The following is a 22,307-nucleotide window of genomic DNA, read 5'->3' as shown; positions in this document are numbered from 1 at the left end:
GCAGAGTAAATTGTGAAATTTGACTCGAATGAACCATTCAACATTTCCCTGAATAATATACATATTAAAAAAAGTATTGGTCTGCATAATGCAGACTTAAGTGCAAAACATATGAAGGCAATAAAAAGAAAGCATTCTGACAAGACAAACCAGACTCTGCCAGCAAAAGACCCACAAGGTGACCTGTATGAAAAACATGACATAACCCACATGACAAAGTATTTAAAAAGGACATAAAAAGTCATTGACAATTAAACAAACACAAAACAAAAGGAGTTAAAATAGGAAAAATCCGACCAAAATCAAACACTCAAGTGTGACACAAGAGCTTCAAAACAGAAATATGACCCCTCCCCACAAAAAAAAAAAAAAACAGACAAAAAGTGCAAATTTGACAAATTACTTCCAAATGAAAAGGTAAGATCACATGATGACCTGAAAGAAAGTCAGGACGGCTACAAAATAAATGAAAACAAGAAAAAATAGACAAACCAATTAATATGACAAGAAAAGCAAAATAATTCGATAAAGTCTAAAATGTGACCAACGTGGAGATAAAGTCAAATGTTTCACAAAACTCATTCATTCAATGAATGAATGCTTAACAATCATTACTGAATAAGATAAATAACAGCCAAAAGAATGAGTAAATATAACTTGATTGTCCCATGTGGGATCCAGGATGGCTTTAAAGTAAAATCAACCTAAAGAGACAATAAACCGTGCAAAAGCAACCTGTCAACATAAAACAAATGATGAAAACATGGCACATAGAGTGCAGGTTACAAGACAACAAATGACTGAAGAAACTTGACTACAAAAAGAAAGCACACACATGAAAAGGAGAGAACAAACCAAACATTCAGGAGGGAAAAAAAAAACATTAAGCTACAAAGTGACCAACATGGAGCCAAAGAAAAATGCTTCGCAAACAAAAAAAAAAAAAAACAAAGAAAAATTACTGACAAAACAAAAATTAAAGGTCATCTTGATCAAAATCATCTTACATGCGACACCGGATGGTTAAAACAAGATCAAGGTCTGACACAAAACAACCTAATGATAAATCAATTTAAAAATCTACAAAAATCAATTAAAAAAAACAGAAGCAAAAACCAATACGCAATGGCATCATGTTTAAATTTAACACAAAGCTCATGAAAAGGGCGCACTGATCAAAATAAGTTGTTTAAACGGAATAGGAACGGAAAATAAGACTCCGCACAACAAAAATGAATTGCATTAAGAAAAATAACTGACATTATGAACTCCGACATGCACCAAAAAATAGAAAAATTACGCAGGCATACAGGAAAATTGCATGAAAATAAATTAGATTTAGTTTCTCCTCCCCGGTTAAACGGTAGAAAATGGAAAGAAGGATCAGACAAAACCAAACTCTGCATGGGTTGTTCTTTATCTGGGGAATGAGAGGAACGTTAGCAGCAGTTCAGGAACAACTTCATCCACAGAGTCATGAACCAAACGTCACAGAAGATGAACGTTAAACACAAGATGAAACAAATACTGACTCTAGAAAAAAGAATACAAATTTGATTAAATTCTCTTTATTCAAGGTGGTGGTGTGACATTACAGATAAGTGTAGCTACAGCTGAGTCAAACGTTGGCTTTTTCACCCAAAAGTCAGATTTGTGCACTTTAAACTGAAACGCCTCAGGAAAGACAACAGAATCTTTTTTTTTTTTTTTTTTTTAATGTGTTTTCACATTAGCTGTGAATTCACCCATTAAAGAGCTGTATTCTTTTCTGGATCAAGAGTCTGAATGAAACTCTGATTATGGTTAGTGGGTTTCTCAGCTCAAACCGTCCAGCTCGCCTCCTCACATAAAGCCTTGAGGAAGAGATTCATGTCAGTGCGACCTGTCACTCCGTTTCAATGATACATAACAAAATAGACGCAACTGAAGCCTACCGCCACATGAAATGAACACTGATGAAGACCTACACACACACACACACACACACACACACACACATTTCCTACACAGCTCTCGTCTCTCACACATTCTCACAAAAAAAAAAAAAGACATCCACACAGGCTTTCGTTCCTCCTTTCAGGACAAGTCTCTTGACTGGACGCCCGGCTGGGGCCGGGCAGCCAGCAGTGTGAGGTCTGCTGCCGTCGGGCTGCGGGGGCTCAGGCTCTCACTGAGGTTCCTCACAGGCGGGTTTCAGTCATCCGAGCAGTCCAATACGCTCTGACTGAGCGCCAGGTCCCAGTAGTGTTCTGTGCCGTGCTTCTTGAAGTGTTCCCGGGCCATGTTCTCCGTGGGACACTGCTTGAACTTCATCTCGCCAAAGCTGCGCTCCTTCGCCGTTCCCTGCGGCGCGGAGAGGAGCGGGTTAGGTGCGGAGTCGCAACAACTCGACTGCGCCGAGGCAGCGGCGTGAGGACGGGACGGACAACGGCACGCGAGCACTCACCTCCCAAATCAACCAACATTTATTGTTCCTCTTCGTGTCGTCGTCGCCGTCTGGATCTAAACGAGAACAGGCGGAAGTGACCTTGATGAGTGAGACACAGCGGAGGATCCTCGTTGGGAAGCATAAAAAACGACCAGAGGTCAGGATATTCTCACCGTCTCTTTTAGAGTTGTGTTCCTCCCATTTGACTCTGTGCATCATCAATCTCTTGAATTTTTTCTGGGATTTAGGACCTAAAAAAATAAAAAAAATTTTAAAAATCAAGAATTATCTGTTATCTGACCGACAGCGAAAGATGCAAATAGTGTATCATTACAGGATGTAGGAGTGTGATGTGATGACATGAATGAATATAAAGTCAGAAGCGTTCTGTCCTCTCGTACCTCCTTCCACCACAATCAGGTTTACGTCTTTGTGCAGGACGACGGTTCCCGTCAGGTAGAGCTGGTTGGCGTTGGCCTCCACTTTAAACTTCTTAGCAGGATTTTGCAGGTTGCGGACCCTGTGCGGAGAGGTCACAGGATTACATAAGACGGTCCAGCGGCGTGACGCGCCACGGCTGAGGCTTAAACGCCACGTCTCCGTACCTGTACACCGCGATGTGAACGCCGTTGGTGAGGTCTTCTCTTAACTTCTTCACCTTCTTCTCCTTCCTCTGCTCTGCGGTGAGCTTCCGGGCTGCGTTGGCCTCCTCGTGAGCCCTGCGAGTCGGGAGGGAAGGTAGAAAAACATAAGAGGGGAGTCCAGTGGTAAAAACAGAAACACAAGAAAGAAGAAGAAAAAAAAAAAAAGGGACTAACTTTTGTCTTTTGGCCATCTGCGCTCTGACGTGGGCTTCCACCTTTGTGGGGTCCTGAACTGCCTCCGTGCCCAGAACTCTCATCAAGTTGGAAATACGTACTAAGAAAGCAAAAAGAAGCGTCAATAAGCATTTGTTGAAGCCGGCCGTGCTCGCCTCTGTCCCGGGAGTCGGCGTGCGTCGTGTCTACCTTTGGGTTCCGGCGGAGGCATCAGCCCCAAACGGACCTTCTCTTGCACTTCTTTCTGTCCCTCTCTCCGCGTTTGTCTTCTCAGTTTCTTCTGTTCTTTCTTTGTCAGATATACTCCCAACGTAACAGGCTTATCTGTGTCGACTGGAAGCACAAGGAGAATGTTGTAAACACCTGCTGTGGGAAAAAATAAACAAAGTTCCTTCCAATAAACACTAGTACTCACCTGGAGGGCTGATCTGGGCGGGATGTTCGACCAGGTTGGTCACACCAAACAAATCATACTCCTCAAAATTTGTGCTCGAATTGCTTCATGTCACGAAAAGAAAAGGAAACAGGTTAGTGAGCAGATTCACAACATTTTCAGCAGTGGTCGACGAAGTTTCCTTACAATTCTATGTGGGAGGGCAGAATGAAGGAGTCCCCCACTCGATGCTGGGCACCTCGTCGTCCCCGATCTCTTTTTTGGGGGCATCAGCGCCAGTTTGGTGGACGCCTGGATTCCAGTCTTTCTGGCAGCCTGGGCAATCTCATTCTGTAACCGTTCCAGCTGGGCCTGATGGTCGTTAAGATTTATGCAAAAACAGAGAAAAGCTGCGTTATAAAACTACTTTAAGCAAATGATGAATATTACCTTTTTTTTTTTTTCTTTAAGGGTAAAAAGCTAAAATCTCCCACCTTAGTTCTAATTCTCTGAGCAATCTTCTCGAAGCGGCCCTGCTCGTGGAACTTGAAGCCCCTGCGAGGACGCTGAGCCGGAGTGGCCAGGACGCGCTGGTCAAAGTACGACGTGGATTCCAAGTCATCCCCCGGCTTCTCCTTCAGCTGCTGGCGGAACTGCTCCCTTTTCACCGCTCGAATGTTTGCTACACAGACAGAGAGAGAGAGAAAACATAATTTCACCAACAAGTAAACAAAGAAGACGAGCCTGTACGGCGGTGGCTGTTTACGCACCTTTCAGTGTGGGCATACGATGTGTGAGCTCCACTTCTTTACCAGTGGCGTCCACAGTTCTTCCCTTCTCATCCAGAATGAGAGGCGTCGGCTTGTTTACTTCCTTCACTTCTACTTTCCTGCAGATGCAAACAACAGAGATAACTTATTCTTGCTCAGGAAGGAAAAATCAAACATGTGGATCACATACGCCTCTGTCCCAACTCCAAAACACATAGAAGACTCTGCTACTCACGGTGGAGCGATTCCCATGGCGTGCAGGTTAGCCAGAGCCACCAGGTTGTGAGGGCCGGTGTTGGGCAGGACTCCCAGGATCCCGGGTTCATGGATAACTGGGACTGGATGCGGGCCTGCAGCTCGGCGGCTTTGCGCGCCTTCTCGATGGCGTCGTTCATGAAGCTGGCCGCCTGCGACGGGGCGATGGAGGAGGCGCCACCGGCTGCGGCGGAAGCTCCGAGAAGCCGAGACGGAAGAGACATCCTGCGACTGGAGGGGAGGGCATGAAGGTTACTTATCATTCCTGAATAATTTGAATATTTGATTTATTATTTGAAATAACAGCACTGGTAGCTTCTCCATTAACAAAAAGAAAATGCTGAATGTGTTTTTTTTTTTTTTAAAAAAAAGGTCATTACCGCTCCACCAGCGACCGGAGAGCTAAAGCTCAGCTGTTTCTTCCTCTCTTCAATCTGTTTTGTGGCTGCCTCCATCATCTGTTTGATCTGTTGAAAGAGAAAAACAGCGAAGACTTTAAACAAATTCAAGATCAGCTTGGCAAAATTGTTGGAAGATTATATTGGACCAACGGTCACGTACCTGCATTTTGGTGAGCATGCCGGGACTCTCAGACGGAGGTCCAGGTATGACTTCAGGCTCCTCCACCACCTCCTCAAAGCGAGGGGTCCGCTTCCTCTTTGGCACCGTTCCGTCTCCAGGGTCAACGGCTTCGCGTACGGCGCCCGGTTCGGTCTCATCGCCAAACACATCCTGCCACAAACAGTGGAATTAAATCATGAGTCAGATGTCACTGTCAGGACAACATGAGTGGATTTAAACTGTGTGTTCTTCGCTTTTTAGACATGATGAAAGATTTGAAAAACAATTTACATCTCAATGGTCTCAGCTAAAGGAGCGTATCTTTATCAATGACTAGGTCGAAAGAAGCCCACTTGCTGAATCCAATGAACGCCACATCCTGATATATTTTGGATTCCATCTTCTTGATGTAATCAGTAGGAAAACAATTATTTTCCACTTAACTCATAAGGTATCTATTTTCTGTCACAGCATTTGTGTGTGGTTACCTTCAGCTCTCTTTTGCGATTCTTCTCTCCGGCTCCTTTGATGCCTCGGGAGCTTCGACTCTCCTCGAGCGCCTCAAACAGACGCTCCACAAAACCTCCGGCAGAGTCGTCAAGGAAAGGACGCAGCTGATCTGAATGTGAAACAATTTGCCACAGTAGTCCGTTAGTCGTCATGTTGAAACAATGCTCTCAAACAGTTGTATGCAACGGATCATGACTGAAAGAAAACTTAAGTTTTTTTTTAGGTATTTACAAAATTCACATGAACATCACTTCTGTTATAACAGGACAAGTTTTTGATCATCAGTGCTTGATGGATCAAAGTAGGAGGCTGAACACTGATTACAGCAACTCAGTCAAAACATGTAGTTTTTATTGATGATGTCCCGATCCCAGCATCAGTACTCGCTCCGATACTGGCCTGTTTTGCTGTACTGGTACTCGTCAAATTCTCACTCGTGACAGCAGCCGATACCTACAACACGTCAACCAGTGAGTCTGCAGTACCAGCGCGAACCAGCAGTGTGTGTGTGGAGGCGGGGGTGTTGTGTTTGTGTAGCGTCATCTGGAAAAAAGACTCATCACACTCTGCGAGTAGTTTTCTAGAAACACAACACGGGCTCTCTTTAGACTAAATATGTTTGGGGCAACCTTAGATTGTACAGTAGGTCCAATATGTGTACTGCTGTTTGGAATGCTCCAAAAGATATTTGTGTGCACCACCTTGAATGTGTGATGTGTGCATATGTGACACGCATAATAAGGCTGTCCGTCCGTCTATTAACTGATAGGATTGGTGCTAGCAGGCTTAGCTATTTGAGGAGTAATTCATTATCGCTTGTAAACTTCGCAAAATCAATATTAAAACATATTTGTCTGCTTCCTGTGAAAAGGTGGAGATATCAGCAGTTCTGGTGCCTCAGAAGTTGAGCACAATAATAGCTCAGAGCAACTTACAGGTAAAGAGCAGAGGTCATCTGCCATGTGTCAATATGATCAATAGCTATGACTAAAATGATCAGTGTTATTAAAGCCCGATTTAGTTCACACAAGTTGAGCTGTTGGTTTTTATATTTATTGTTCCCTGTTGCATACAGCATTCTGATAAAACATTTTGGATATACCGACTGGCAAAATAAGCTGGTATCTAAATTGTTTTCATTTTTCACTTGAACATAATACCACAGCATTATTTCAGTGATGTGTTGTGAAAATATTTTATTTATTTTATGTTATCAGTACATGCATAGATTGCCCAGGCTAAACTTGAAATGATAAGTGAAATCTGTGGTAAAGTGTGCTGAAAAAAAATAAGCTAAAAAAATGTTATTTTCTTGTTATGGTATTATTAATTACTCGTATCGATACTTGGTATTGACAAATACTCAATATCAGTGCTCGTATTTGTTCAGCAAGAAAGTGGTATCAGGACATCCATAGTTTTTACCGGTGAGCCTTTTTTGTCATGGCTTTAGCAACAAAACAATACATGTGGAAAATGTTCAACTCAAACAGGTGTTGAGCAGCTGAAGCAGGGACCCCGCCCCGCCTCCGCCCCGTGAGGTTCAGCTACAATGCCCCACGAAATGGAGAGCAGAATACAGAGAACGAATTTAAATCGGTTGGAAAATAGCAGCAGTTGAGCCCATTGAGGGTAAATAAAGTTACACACCATTCAGACCCACACCATCATCACAACAAACACAGCTATAGTTGATTGTTCATGTCTTGGGTGCAGCCACTGTGTGAGTCGTGCATAATACAATAAAATTCACCAAATAATCTACAATGTCCACATTAAGGTTTCGGGCGTTGCTCAGCAGAGCTCAGTGCAGACTACAACCCGAGCAGCTTTTCAGTCCAGCACAGGACAAAGAAAGAAGGGCAAGAGTATCACATGCCTATGGTCAATTCAGAACTACAGATTAGCCACATTTCTTTCGGGGTAATGTTTGCTGATGTTGAGTGCATGGAAGACAGCCTTTTTTCTTTTCTGTGATGTCAATCTACCTTATTTCTCAAACAATAAAAGAAGATGCTGCATTCCTGCACGGTTTCCATGTGTCCTCACTTCAACACACTAATTGTAATGAAATATTCAGTTGTGTTCTGAGCGGGGAACAATGGCAACATTCAGGACTGCAGCCCTTCGAGGACTCGGATTCCTCACCCCTGAACTAGAACATCAGACACACCTCTTCACCTGCTCATTCAAGTACAATTATAACATTTCCCTTAGACTAACAGAAATATTTAACAATAGTTATCAGTAATGCACAATGTCAGCAAATAATATTCAGTCAAACTAAAATGTCAGTATCATCCCAAAAATAAATCTTTCAAGAAGTAAGGTCTCAATACCACACTCCCAATTAACTAATAAATCTTACATGGTTTCAGTACAGCTAATATTAACGGGTAAATCTTCACACGTCGTTTAACAAACAACAGTTCCTCATTGAACAATTCAAACAATCAAGTATTAGATATTTGCTCTCAGAGGAAACCAAAAATGAACAAATCCTGAATTAGTAAGTTGATATTCAATGTAGATGAAAGCAACACTCCATATACAATGACTAATCAATGAGGAGACAGAACATCTTGATTGCATTAACTGGATTGCATCTGTGCGTTGTTAGGACGGCAGCGTTACCTATGGTCTTCCTCTTGTCCAGTCCTTTTCCCACACAGTGCAGAGCTGCAGTGACCACGGTGGGCTCAGAAAACCCCAGCACCTTCTTGACGGTGCGCTCCACCCATGGCCTTAATTCCTCGACCTCCCGCTTCGGAAGAGACATCCTCCACTTCTGCAAAAAAATCAGTGAATCAACACCATGTCACACAATTTGTGGACGTTCATAACAAAACAACCACGTTAATCCTAATGGCCCGAATGTCAGGCACGAATGTGCACGAACGGGACCATCAGAAACACCGCACGGGGTGCACCACTGGATAGCTACACAAACACAGCCACCAATTCAGTAAAGCGCACAGTTAGTCGGTGTCTGATAAGTCTCTTTCCAGGTGTCTACGATTGGATTATATTAAGTTAAATAAGCTAACTCGGAGCAACACACAAGCTAGAATGGATCACATCCGCCAAAACTCCCGAGGACATGCTAACTAACGTTAGCACATTGCTGGAAGCGCGCAACCAACACGGAAAAGTCCAATATCAAACACACAAACCTCTAAATTCGGCGTATCTGCTGTCAGTCCACAGATGCTGGAAAGACAAACGTTCAAATTGTGGTTTTTGCAGTCTGGTGTGCTGAAATTGAAGAGTTTTCGGAGAAACTTTCTGTGAACCTGCTCCGTTCACACAACGTTTCTGTCTCAAGACCCGGAAGAAGAAACGCGGAGACTTCTTCTTCATGACCTTACTGTGCATGTGCTCGAACAAATGTTCTCTGCCGCCACCTACCGGCGAAGAACAGCCACTGTCCTGTCTGTCTTCACTAGTACAGGTAACTTTAGCAAAATACAGATGGAATTCAGAAGTCATAGTTTCTAAAAGTTACACAACTTTACTAAAATCACATTGAATTGTACCGCTAAGAGTTATGGAATATCGTTATTGTATTTCTTCTGCATTATGAGCGTAAACCAGGAGGACAAAGGCACAGAAATGCAAACAGCAGTCAATCGTGAGTATTAGTGAATTTCTTCTCACTTGAGGTCACTGGAGATCGTATTTCCAGATTGTCTCTCTTTTGATTAATTACAGTCTTTATTGTACGTTTTCATATGTTTGCTGATCTTTTTGTGCAATTTGCTCATCATAATTAGCTGTTTTTGAGCCTGTTACAATTAAACTTTTCCTGTAATTTCATGTAAATTTGCATGTAAATATTTTGTGACACATTCTTGTTTAATGTGTTTTTCAGTCGTTCTGTTTGTCTGTGTAGCCTTTTGTGTCCTGTGGTGGTTTGTGGTAATTTTCACCTTCTTTTGTACTTGTACATTTCTTGGTGGGTATTTCTTTTCTTTTGTGCTGATTTCTGCTTTTGTGATAATTGTTTTGGATTTATGTCCATATTTTATTTTGATCATTTATTTACTTTTTCTTTCATTAGTCATTCCTCACTCTCTTTGATTTCCATTCCCATTACATCATCTTCTTTTAATGTTTTATATACTTACTGTAGTTATTTTGCATCAGTTTTTCACTTCCCTCTGCAATTTTGTGCCAGATTCTTTTCCTTGCATTGCATTGAAATAAAACGTATTCATTGTGTTTTAGCATCAAATTTTCCCTTAGGGCTCATTTAGTGTTCAATAAGTTGTTAATGACATGGACAATCTAGTGCAATCAAATATGTGAGCTCACAGAGATTTTCTGCTTCTATAAAGGTTGCGCTTGTACAGTTTTTTGCCCCATTTGTTTTTCATTTTAGGTTTTTATTGTTTTTTTTTTTTCAGGAGATAGTGTTGTCCTTTAAGAGTGCATGTTAATTGATTACCATAAATGTATTTCAATATATGCCATCTACTTCAACAAAATGTTCACTTCACAGATAAACAAGTAGTTACTCATTACCTTTTTAACAACCTCAATTCACACCGAGTATTATCTGTGTGAGGAGGACAGAGCTACGGTGTTGAAACACAAATATAAAAACCTGATGTGGATGGGGTTGCATTTGATTTCTGTAAAAAAAAAAAAGGGATTCAGATTCTTTCTACACTGTTTACACTGACACTGTTGTTTGAGCTTATGTAAAGATACCCCCCCCCACGCGCACACACACACACACACACACACACGCTCAGTCTTGTATTTCTATCCTTGTGGGACCGTCCATTGACTCCCATTCATGTCTAGCCCCTAACCCTGACCCTTACCCTAACCCTAACCCACACACAACCGCCTAACCCTAAAGAAATTTTTTGCACTTTTCTTTTTTCAGTAACAACAACATGGTCAGAAAACACTGTTTCTCCTACTTAGGACCGGAAAAAGGTCCCCACAAGGCACGTCGTTTCAGGTTTTGCTATCCTTGTGGGACATTTGGCCCCAACAAGGATAGAAATACGAGAACACACACCACACACACACCACACACACACCACACACAGTCTTCCTTTCAAAGCCGCTATCAAGGGTTAATAATTGTCTGAATGTTGTCCCACTAACCATGAACCCAGTTGTAAAAACATGGGATTATCATGTGATTCTGTTTTTTCCTGATGCCGTCCCACCCCTCTTTTTTTCCCTCTCCTCTCTGTCTCTTTCTTTCCATGATATGGGTCAACTGTGCGCACTTGTAGAAGTGCAAGCATGAATCAGTAGTAGTGAGCCTGAGGCTGCACCCGTCTGCCAAACCCCCCACCCCTCCCGAGCACAACAAGCCGCGTCCATGCTTTCACTCACAGTGCGAATGCCATGTGTGCCAGTCAGGATAAACTGTATGCACAGCGTATTATAGGTGCCAGACGTGCTCATTCTGCACAGTCAACGCGTCGGCCATTCATCGCAGCGAACATTCACTCCCGCTAAACGCCGCACCCTCGTGTAGACCTGTTTATATGCAAATTCATCAAAGCCACATCATCCGCGGTTTAAGCGCTCGCTCACATTCTGACTCACTGTTTACATCTGTGCACAACAGCCCAACTTACTGTATGTGATTAACCAGGCTGAGCTTTCCTGCTGCCCTCCACTTTGGCAGTTCAAATTTAGGAAGCTTCTTATTAGCATCGTGCAGTAAAACACTCCAGTGCAGTCTCTACACCTCACACAAATGCCGATGTGCATGAAAGTACCACCTGGAATTCAGAATCTAGTGTCAAGTTCGAGTGTTGATTCAGCCACAAAAAACCAGTAGTAATTATTAATGGAGGGTTATCATAATTTGGGAGAGCCCCAGATAGGAATTTGAACTACTCTGTACACCCAGATTACCAAACTGTCACACAAAGTAGTGATTATTTATCGAATGCAGTCCGTGGAATGAACAGCTGTTGGTTCCTATAAACCAGTAGAATCACTCTTCTCCGAGTTTGATGTTTGCTGAACATCTAAATAAAACGTGATTCTAAAACTTTATACCTTTAATGAAACTGTTCATCATTTCACCCTCTACTTTATATTTTATCTAACTGGTCTGTAATAAATGACATCTTTTCAGGAACTGCATGTTCACTGGTCATCATAAAGCACACAGACACTAATGTCATACTTAGGTGTTTATTCATTTATTGCAGGTCATATTGTGATAATACTTAACCACATTATTGCATTTCCCAGGTCCAACTGATATCACACAGGCCCAGCTTCCAGCCTTTTGGTTATTGATGAATCCTTATTTATTAAGTTTCTCAGCAGCCAAAACCTGAAAAACAGAATCCTTACATTGAAGCTTTAGAACTCAGAACTGGATGCTGGGTAACACTTCGATAACTGAGTATCCGCAGTTTGAGGCTGGGCCTGGAGTTCGATGTACTTTACACCTTTTCTCTCGTATGTGGCTTTTTTTTTTCTTCTTTTCTCTTACAAACCAAATACATGTGTCTCAAGTTGAAAGGAGGCAATAAATTTCCTGGAGTGATGAGTGTTTGATGGATGTGAGCTGGGACCGGTTCCAGTGCCTCATGACCCCAACCTGAATAAACCAGGACAGAAGATGGATGGACGTTCACTCTATTGTCTTCAAGTAAAAACTTGTGAGACGTTCTTAAAAGTGTGTACCCATTACTATCTTAGAACTGATCAGAATTTGATTGCCATATATGTTTTTCAAATATTTGTGGATAAAGATGTCAGGAAAGGCCCAAGAACTAATTTTGATTTGCTGTAGCTGTTGTGGTGGGATTATGTAGTGAAAGTTTAAAGGAAATGTGACCTTGCAAAACAATTTATCTATACCGCATGCGGTAACTATGGAATAGTTCCTACAAATGTGTAGGATTAAGATAGCTTGACTTTGTAATGATTTATTTCTTGTACAGCAGCAGTACTTAATAGTAAACAGACATTTTTTTCCACTTACAGTCATTCAATGTGATATGACGATTGTTTTATCTGTCAAAGCACACATTTGATACATTATATTTAAATAATGTATGGCTATGATAGCTACCAGTATTCCGTTTATGTGAGATAAATCTAGATAGAAATCACTTAACAGTTAACCCACTTTATTCACCTTCAGGACATGAAAAGTAGAACCGTTAATAGAGCGAACACAGAAAAACGAGCGACGTGCACACAGTCACATCTGCAGGCCACTGAGTCACCAATTAACCCAACACGCCGGTCTTCACACTTGGAAGGAGAAGAAGCCAAAGTTCTCAGAGAAACCTTCAACCTGCACAAGGAGAACATGCAAACTTTGCACAGAAATGATGCAAACCCACAATCGAACCATGTGACGTGAGAGTACACTTCACAACCGCGAATCCAGGTCTGTGCTCTCGGTCAGTGTTTTGGATTAAAAAAAAAAAACAAAAAAAAATTAATCCACAAACCCCGACTATGTATTTTTGTTACTGACACATTTACTGCTACTGCAACTTATGGAATAAACAATTAGTGGTCTTTTTGAAGTGATTTTTTAATGAGAAAAATCTTCTGTGATAGCAAAAATAACCAGTTTTGAATACTTCGAATGAGAATTTTTTGCATTGTTACTATCTATTTACTGCATTATCATGAAACAAATCATTAGTTGAATAAAAATAGCAAAATTAGTGGGCTTTTTCTGTTGCTGTATTTCTATCATTTACAATACAGAAATTCAGAAAATTTCAACATTCACAAAGTCATTACTCAAAACTGTTTTCTGCTTTAACTTTACAAATTGTAAGTAGTTTATCAAACTTCCTGAATTTGCATGAAACTCACCAAAACCATAAATCAATGTGTTTGTGATCGATCCCTGAAGGATCCCTTAAACAGCACACAGATTACTCACATTATTTACCCACCCGACCCCGTGATCACTGAATCCCCCGGTTGGCACCTCACACGGGCTGTCTGCCCCCCATCCTCTCTCTCTCCTCCCTCTAGCCTGTTATGTAATGAAACCTCAGCACATAATACTACAGTGCCGCCGACATTTCCACACAAGTACATGCAGAAAAACAAAATGTACACATGTTCGTCCCCGCAGTGGCTAACGCGGGGATTTCAACTTGCGTGTGCAGCTAAAACAAGTGTGATGTATCATCACAGGGGCTTGTAGCGAGGGTGGTATGAATTAATCTATTGTGCTGCTGAAATGCCAAGCATGCACGCCCGCAGTTAGTTAGCGACCGCGGTTCAACATCTGCAATGCACTAATTGTTGAGGCGCACAAGTGTTTGCTTTCAACAAAACATTATAAATATTCATAAGAGTAGAATTTACGACTTCCTCGCCCGATGCTCGCCACGTCCCTCCGCCGAGCCTTCTGATTCATCAACTGTTGGGCTTATGGTATATTTCATCATGCTGACCCAGTTTTATTTCATTGTATCTGACAGGAGCAGTAAATCATCTTGGAGGATAGGATCTCTGGGGACTCCCCTGTCTTTATTTCACACATGTGCTGCCAGGACCTCGGATTGCGCATGAGTCTGAGCGCACGTGCAAGTGCTAAATCCCAGATCGCCAATCGTAGCGGCGTTAGCTTCTATCTCTTACTTTTGCCCCTCGTTCATAGCCACCTGCGCTGGCGAGCCCTGCCGTCCGTGCACGGCCCACGGCCCTCCTTCCCCCCCCCCATCATTACTGTGTCTAACCTCGGTGATTCCCTTCTCACTCCATGTACTTAAATAATTGAGCAGTCGTGTAAGATGGCGTCATCACGCTCAGGCTCCCCGAGAACACATCCAGGCCAGAGAAACTGATGAGTGTTAGTTGCCTGTAGCTCCACGCTGCCCCAAATATCACACACTCCACACACAAAGTCATGAGATACACGTGCGTCCTTGAGCATGTGGTCCCCGGTATCTCTGTCTTTTACCGGGTCCCCGTCGGTGACGCGACGGCAAAGTGGACCACAGATGGACGGCGGGCAGGGCAGAGCGGCCCGTCAGCCCCACCACCACCGAGGCCCGTCACCGCTGTGAACTCCAGAAAAACAGAAAATTACTTCAAAAACAGCTTTGATTTCAGTGGCAGGCCTGGGCCGCGGTGCAATTTTAATGAGCATTGAGGCTGTTTTGGGACTCGTCTGCACTAAAACCCCCTGTGGACTCAGGGTGAGTAAGAAGGACGTGTGTGTGTGTGTGTCTGTGTGTGCGTGTCGTTGTAAAATCATAGTGTGGCTTTGGCTCACGTGAGGTTTACTGGAGTGCAGCGAATGAATCACGGGGGGGGAGGGAGTTTAAGAAGTAAGTAAATAAGCCCGTCGATGTGCCTGCCTCTTCATTACGGCCACGGCGCATCCTTAAATCATTAAGTTGTTAAAACCAATAATGGGACACGGACTAACAATTAAAACCTACACATGGCGGGATAAGAGGTGCAGTAAGTTCATTATGTGCAATCCTATTGATGCAGGGACGCACATGCTCTATTAATCCAGAGCATGCCTGTTGGAAGTGAAAACAACGGCGGATATAAATCACATTCATTTTTCTCAACCTTCACATGAGTCCATATGGTGTCTTGACAACAACGGGCCAATTATATAAATAAGGGCAGCTCAAACGGGTGCAGCTGGTGGGAAATAAGAACAAGATATGACAAAATGAGTGGTTAAAAAAAGAAAATGTCCTCCATGCTCCCCCAAAACAGTAGTTAGGTCAGGTGTCCTCCCCGTGCCCTCCACACACCGTCTCTTCCTGTCCTTTTCCTCGTGCCCCTCGTTTCCATCCTCCAGAGGAGAAAGTCGGTTGGAGTGGGAGAGGTGGTGGGGAACTGGAGGGCATGGGCTTCTCTGCTAAAAACTGCATGGATACAAGGGGGGGCTGAAAGGATGGGAGGGAAAGAGGGAGGAGGGAGGAGGGAGGGAGGGCGTCTCTGTTGTTGTAACGTAGCGCAGTCAGTGTGTCAGAGACAGGCCCATCACGAAATCAGCCAGTCAGTGTGTCAGAGTGTGTGGCGGGGAGTGGCGCACGCGAGTGCATCTGCCCGCCTGTGACTGCGGGTGTTTTGTGTGGTGTGGGTGTGTGTGGTGTGTGTACGTGCAGCATGGCCGATTTCATTCCTGTCTGAGCCGGGAGAAGTCAAACCACACCCTCCCCCCAAAAAATTGCCACTCTTGAGCCCATGTGCGCACAGAGGAGAGGATGAATGTCTGAACGCTTCTCTTCAAGGATACAACTTTGCTGTCATCACATGCATGTTTCTTATCTGATTTATTGTCTTTCTCATGATAAAAGTAAGATAAAAAGATCAAAAAGTTAAGGATTGTTTCTCCATTTATCAGGTAATAATTGCAGCCTCCCACATTACTGTTAGTATGAAATATTTTGGCAGTACTTGTACTTGAGTATTTTTTGTAACTTTACTGAAATTTGAGAGCGTTTTTTTTTTCATATTCTTATATACAATCATAACTGCTAACTGCACACACATTTTTTTAATTAAAATCCAAACTGTTTGTTTGTTGCCAGTGATGGTAGAGGAAAATTTCAGCTTTATAGTTCTTTTTTTTTTTTTTTACAGCATGGTGATTTTTGAAAAAAATATTTTATTAACCATCTGAATGATCTTCTTTGAAAGTAGATATCTATGAAAGTAAAGTGAATGAAAGGGCTACTACTAACCATGCAGCGAATGACTTAAACGCTTTCAGCAGACTGCTTTTTCTGAAACTTCACTTTTAGTCACTTTCTACTTCTGACTTTTGATGTTTACTTGGCTGTCTGGCAAATAATGTGTGGTTAAAAAAAAAACTCAATTCTGATACATTATAATACTTTTAACAAGTACTATATTACCACCAGACTCTTTCTCTCCCTTTTCTTCTTTTCATCTTTTTTCATAAATTCTGAAAAAAATCCCTTTTGAGGCAGCGATGTGGCGTGCGTCACTGACAATGCAGGCCAATTTCGAACTGACTATTTCTTAAAAGGACGGAAATCTATGCTCAGTTTCAGAGATCAGACGTTCTCCCACATGCAATTCTTTTGATTAAAAAGAAAAAGCTGGGTGGAAGAGAACTCAAATCACCGCCCCAAAGTCTTCTAACAGATATAGGAGTATTTACTATTATAATCTCTCAAAATAAACGTCCGTCTCACGCAAAGTGAGGATGCAGGAGCGCCTGCGTTCTGCAGTAGCAGCTGGCTGGAGGATCAACCAGGCCCCCCGCTATTCTCAGTCAGATTACAGAGGCCGGAGTCTCACACCCTGCTGCCACCCCCTGCTTGACACCGGCCTCTCCTGATGGCCCCCGCCACCCGACCGCCCGCCCGCCCGCCCCACGCCCCACGCCACACACACGTTTCAAAATGTACAGTCTGTAAATCTGCCCCCCCACTGAGTCGCACATCTGTTAAGCGAGAGCTGCTTTCCAAAACAGGAGTCTTATTTAGGCTGTCGAATCGCAGCAGGGCAAACAAACAAACAACAAAAAAAGTAAAAAAAAAAAAAATTGTGAAGACAGAAGTACAGGACAACAGCTTATTTTTCCAAAAACGTGTCATTTATTAAAAGATTTTTTTTTTTTTTTGTATCGTCATTATTGAAAAGAAAATTAAGCCAGGAGAGTATATTGTGTAAGGATGTGGTGAGTGAAGACGGAGTTTTAGTTAAGAAAAGCAAAAGATACTAACAGGATTGAGGGAGCCGAAGGGGAAAAGCAAGGGCAGACAAGTGCAGCAGTGAGGGTGGGGGGAGGGGAGGAAGGCCGGGGCAAGAGGAGGAGGAGGAGGAGGAGGAGGGGGGCAACTACAGTTAGCTTATACAATGTCAAAGAAGAAGGCAGCTAAAATCAACAAGACGTTATCGTTTGCGACCAGTCAGCAGCGGTCGCTGCAGTAGAAAACATACATGAAAAATAACACAATGAAAAAATAAGTGCAGTTGGTTTCTCTGACACCCACGGCCGTAGTATAAAAGCAAGGAGCAAGGTGGAAGACACCCCAGCCCTGTGATCACCGAGTCAGCGTCTGGCACATGTCGCGCAGGATGGGGGCGAGGCAGACTCACCCTCCGTCCGCCTCCTCCACACACCGAGGCAGCAACATGGTGGCTGCCAGTGGCTCCGCGCTCACACATGGTGCTTTTATTTCTGTTTATTTTATTTTGGAGGAGTGTTGTCGGGGGGGGGGGATTATTTCCCCCCTTTTCTCGTCAGGTAAAGTGTATGAACCACTCATACCAATTTAAAAATATTTCAGTCTAAATATTTACAATACACGTTTTATAATCCAATCACTACAATTCACATATATTTAGAAGGATATCGTGAGCAGGTTTCCAAATGAAGAGAGGGAGACTCCTATGAAATACTTACTCGAACTGGAATCAGAAGAACAATAGCAGCGGTTAGAGGGTGGCGACATAAAGATATCCTCCCTTACATTTATATTATCTGTATTTTCAAGTTTTCAAGAGCACCAGCTAGAAGTGCAGTTCAGTCTAACAGCTGATCAGAACATAAAAGAAACAAAAAAGGAAAGCCCCACAGGCTTCAGCGCTGCTTTCCATTTGCCTCCGATGTTTGGATTTCCCCTTTGGGTGACGAGAGTTTCTCAGAAAAGCTGTCAAAAGTAATGTTTCCGGTTTATCAAAACATTGCAAATCAGAAAACAGCGTGGATGGTACCAAGCTGATCTTGCGCCGGCTCTTTTTTAGAGTCATCGAAACGGTGGAGAAAGTTTGACATGTTGCTAAACACTGTTTCTGCTAACATCGATACCAAAAAACCAAAGTCGGAGGCAAATGGATCGCAGCGAACAACACTGGAACACGACCAGGCAGAGTGTCGCCACTGCTGTCGGCGTGTCATCGTAGGAGATGGAGGCAGTCTGGATCCGCTGTAAATGTCGGAATACTAGAGAGTGTAGTTGACACACGTCGATGCTGTGTGTAACGTTTGAAGCGGGACGACTACATGTAGGCTTTCGTGTTTTGAATGTGTTCTGGTTTTATGCGAGCAAACAATCAAAATGCAGTATGAATGCACTGTAAGCACCAAATGCTTTTTCCGAACACATCCTATTTGGTTAAAGGCACAGTAGTCTAGTTGTCCGATCCGAAGATTTTTCACTTCCTTCTATTGTTCCCTCCTCATAGTAGCAATAAAAACCACAATGTTCAACAGCATCTCCCAATCACCTCATAAACTGTAGACCAAACTATGCGAGTGCACGCACAGAAGGCAAAAAATCAGCTGCCCAATAAATAAATACAAACAATAAATAGATGTAGTGTCAGATCAACACATGAATAAATTAACTGTGGGACTTGAGAGTCGTCATGTCTTTGAGTGGTCCTTATCTTGTACTCAAGCTGGTCTTCTTTTTTTAAAAGTCTTTCTTGAATTCTCATGACAGTGATGGGAGCAGGCAGAAACATCTGATCCGCGGCACACCGGCAGAGGTTCCGGTGACCTCGACCCCCGGGGTGTGGCTCCTGTCCGCGCCGCTGATCTTCCCGCACAATTCTTGTGTTACATTCGTGAGTTGTGACATCGGTTTCCCGCCGCCTCCAATGACTTCGACACGCCACGTGTGTGTGTGTGTGTGTGTGTGTGTGTGTGTGTGTAGTCTGATGCTGTGTGTTTTTTTTTTTTATACACCGTATTTCTCACATGACAAGCTACAGGATTTTCAAACGATTTCAGTGTCACTTTTTGCTTTTCTCTGCAAGCCAGACGCCTCGGTTCTATCTACAAGTTAATGTAAAGTCAAGCATGTCTCCTGCTGTGAGGTTAGAATGAGTTCACAGCTTCACTCACTCAGGATTGAATCACAGCGAGTTACTTCATCACGATAAACGTCGGAAGTTTTCCTTCTCAATACTGACATCAGCTTTTCTATTTCAGTGCGTCCTTCCGAGTTAGACGACTGCTGAAACAGCCGTTTCTCAGAATATTGATTGCTTTCTTGCTGAGGAGAAACTCATGATAACTTCTAAAAAAAAATCATCAGAAGCGCTCCGATTGGTCTCTCCATAATCTGTCAAATACTTTTGATTTTCAGGCGTATTCTTTATTCGTTTCCTTTCGACTGCAACCTGGCTGTATTATAACTGTGATTAATGTTCTTTTAGAGAGTTGACTCATTAGAACAGGTTTTGTTTGAAATAAGTGGTTGAGCAGCGGTCTTGATGAGGGTTTTTGCTTCATCCGTCGTTTGTTTGTTCAACTTGTGTCGCCAACAATTCTTTTTTCCCCCGCTTCCTTCTGCTTTGATGGATTTATAATAACAGGCCTCCAGCCTTCTTCCCTTCTTCCCGTCGCAGCAGCTTAAGCCCGTGGGGAACAAAGCGAGGCTGCCGGCCGTGGCTCTCTCTGGGGTATCAGGTCTCTAAGTGGCGGACACGCCAGGGGCAAAGGCTTGAGCGTGACGTGAGGGAGTGGCTCCGGTCCTGACACGTCTCGCCGCCCTCCCCCTCGCCTGCTGCTCGGCGTCGGGCTGGCTTTGGCACCGCGTTGGCTTCTTCTGATTTTTGGGTGCTTGTGCGGCGTGGTAGAAGATATGGAGCTGTCTTGCATCGCTGGACTGCCTCTTCTTCCCGGTGCGAGGATTTTTTCGTAAGTACCTGCTAGTGCGGCCGCGCCCGTGGGGGACAGCAGGCCTTCCTCGGGGATAAGATGGGCGCCACATGCACCCATGTCAGGCTGGGCTCGGAGCTCTGACCGGCTTTGTACTGTGGAGCTTGCTGTGTTCGTCGCCGTCGCTGTCTGTTCCCTTTGTGTCGTCGCTCTGGCTGTTACCGGCTACATCTGGCGAGTTTTGGTTTGCATCAGAGGCCAGTGGTGGAGAAGAGGGAGGGCCGTCTCTTTCATCTTCGTACGGCTTGGCGCTCTTCTCCTCTGCGCTGACACGGGGGCACTTGAGAAGCACGGGAGAAGGTGTGGGGGAGTCCGTACCTGTCCAGCTGAGCCTGCGCTTCTGCAGGGAATGAAGAGGAAAGCATTCTGTCAGTGACTGTAAAGCTTAATTTGGCGGTGGTGGGAATAGGTTTGTTTATGCGAGCACGCCCAGGGAAGGCGTTCGCGCTCACCTTGACGGGAATATGTAACTGATCCCTGTGTTTATGTGGCGGAGTGGAGCTGGATGTGTCCTGGAGGCAGCGCGTGGGAGATGTGGCCACACTGGAGGCTGCAGACACGGCTGAGTGGGAATCTGTGGGAACCACAGCTTCAGCATCATCTCCACCTGCAGCAGAGTGTTCAGGTACTTCTCCCTACAGGAATGGAAGGATAATGAGAATGTCATTCTACTGCAGTAAATAAAACACAACATGAAATTTCTGAGCCTTGCATGTAGAAGGTTGGTGGTTTTCTACATGCTCTATGAACGCTGTAACTCTACCCACCACAGGTTTTTCAATAACATGCTTTGGTAGATGAGACCTGAAATATCAGATGACTTCATGTGCACCTTATGCAATGTATTAATCATTTATCGCTAAGTGTGCACTGACCACTGTTTAGTCCAGTTTACATTTTCACTAGTAAACACGCGGTAAATGATCTATATCATATGAATAAGGTTTACCTCGAACACAATGCGCTGTGCCATGATAAATGCCCCATGGAATTTAGCCGCAAACAATCAATTCCTAAATGTTTGAGAGTCATAACAATGGTAGGAAGATCTGGTGAAAGCAGACGGCCTTTCAGAGGTTCTCTCACATCCTGTTTAGTTGCTCTAGACAAAGTTCATATGGCATTTGTAGTTTAATCAAACTCCAACAGATCCCTCATCAGATCCACGTTCCTGAGTGCCCTCCGGGGTTTAGGCCTCACAAATGAGCAGCGCTAACAGCGTGCGCAAGAGTTAGCTTCAGTTCGGCCACACCGGCCAACTGCGAACCCGAGTGTGTGTCTAAACACGCTGGAAATGAGTTACAGAAACACAGAGTGGGCTGCGTGACAATGTGGAGGATAACTCCCCAATTTGGTCTCTGTAAAACCCCCACAATCCTCTGTATGCGATCCATGGCAACGCTCTGCTGGAAACTACTCAGACCTGTTAGACAAAAAAAACATAATCCTCACGTCAGAGTTTGCTTGAATGATGCGGACGTGCACAGTTTATCTCTCTTCCTCCCCAGACTTTCACTTGTGGTAAGTCTTGTGAGCTAATGAGTCAGCCGCAAAGACTGTTGTTTCACGCGCGCTGCACTTTGGGACTGCATCAATAGGCTGCGTCAATACTGGCTGCTGCACAAAGAAACACTCCCTATAGCAATGGACTCAAGCACTAAATCATATAAACTTGTGTTCAGCTCCACAACTTTGGCCGCTTGTCTGCACACACATTGGCGGGAGCCACCGGCGTGAGGATGCTTACCCCGGTCGAAACGGCCCTCTTCAGTCCATTCAGCAGCTCCAGCAGGGGCCTGATAAAACCTGCAGCTCAGCACACTGACGAGGAAGTGGGAAAGAAGATAGATTACTACTCCGGCCTCGGCTCTGCCGGGCTTCCTCCTCAGAACACACGCTTGTCATCTTTCTCCCTTTACCTTCTGAGCAAACAGCAGATCTCCCTCTGATT

The 22,307-nt window shown here is 43.8% G+C and overlaps 1 protein-coding gene and 1 pseudogene across 1 annotated transcript; both read right to left on the bottom strand.

Moving 5' to 3' along the window:
* Positions 1–1,659: 1,659 nt before the first annotated feature.
* On the bottom strand, positions 1,660–8,896 carry LOC115384794 (U4/U6 small nuclear ribonucleoprotein Prp3-like). Its single transcript, XM_030087022.1, is given in 20 exon segments — positions 1,660–2,343; positions 2,447–2,502; positions 2,602–2,679; positions 2,830–2,948; positions 3,034–3,147; positions 3,247–3,346; positions 3,436–3,579; positions 3,662–3,744; positions 3,827–3,860; positions 3,863–3,910; positions 3,913–3,991; positions 4,114–4,301; positions 4,390–4,508; positions 4,625–4,715; positions 4,718–4,858; positions 5,027–5,111; positions 5,206–5,376; positions 5,694–5,824; positions 8,350–8,503; positions 8,889–8,896. Coding segments are annotated over 19 exon segments (2,076 nt in total). The 5' UTR covers positions 8,495–8,503; positions 8,889–8,896; the 3' UTR covers positions 1,660–2,193.
* Positions 8,897–20,047: 11,151 nt separating this feature from the next.
* On the bottom strand, positions 20,048–22,299 carry LOC115384791 (uncharacterized; annotated as a pseudogene).
* Positions 22,300–22,307: the final 8 nt, after the last annotated feature.

Source organism: Salarias fasciatus, unplaced genomic scaffold (assembly GCF_902148845.1).
Source record: "Salarias fasciatus unplaced genomic scaffold, fSalaFa1.1, whole genome shotgun sequence".
NCBI lineage: Eukaryota > Metazoa > Chordata > Actinopteri > Blenniiformes > Blenniidae > Salarias > Salarias fasciatus.
Note: the sequence above shows the minus strand (reverse complement) of the source record. Positions and strands in the feature narration are given on the sequence as shown.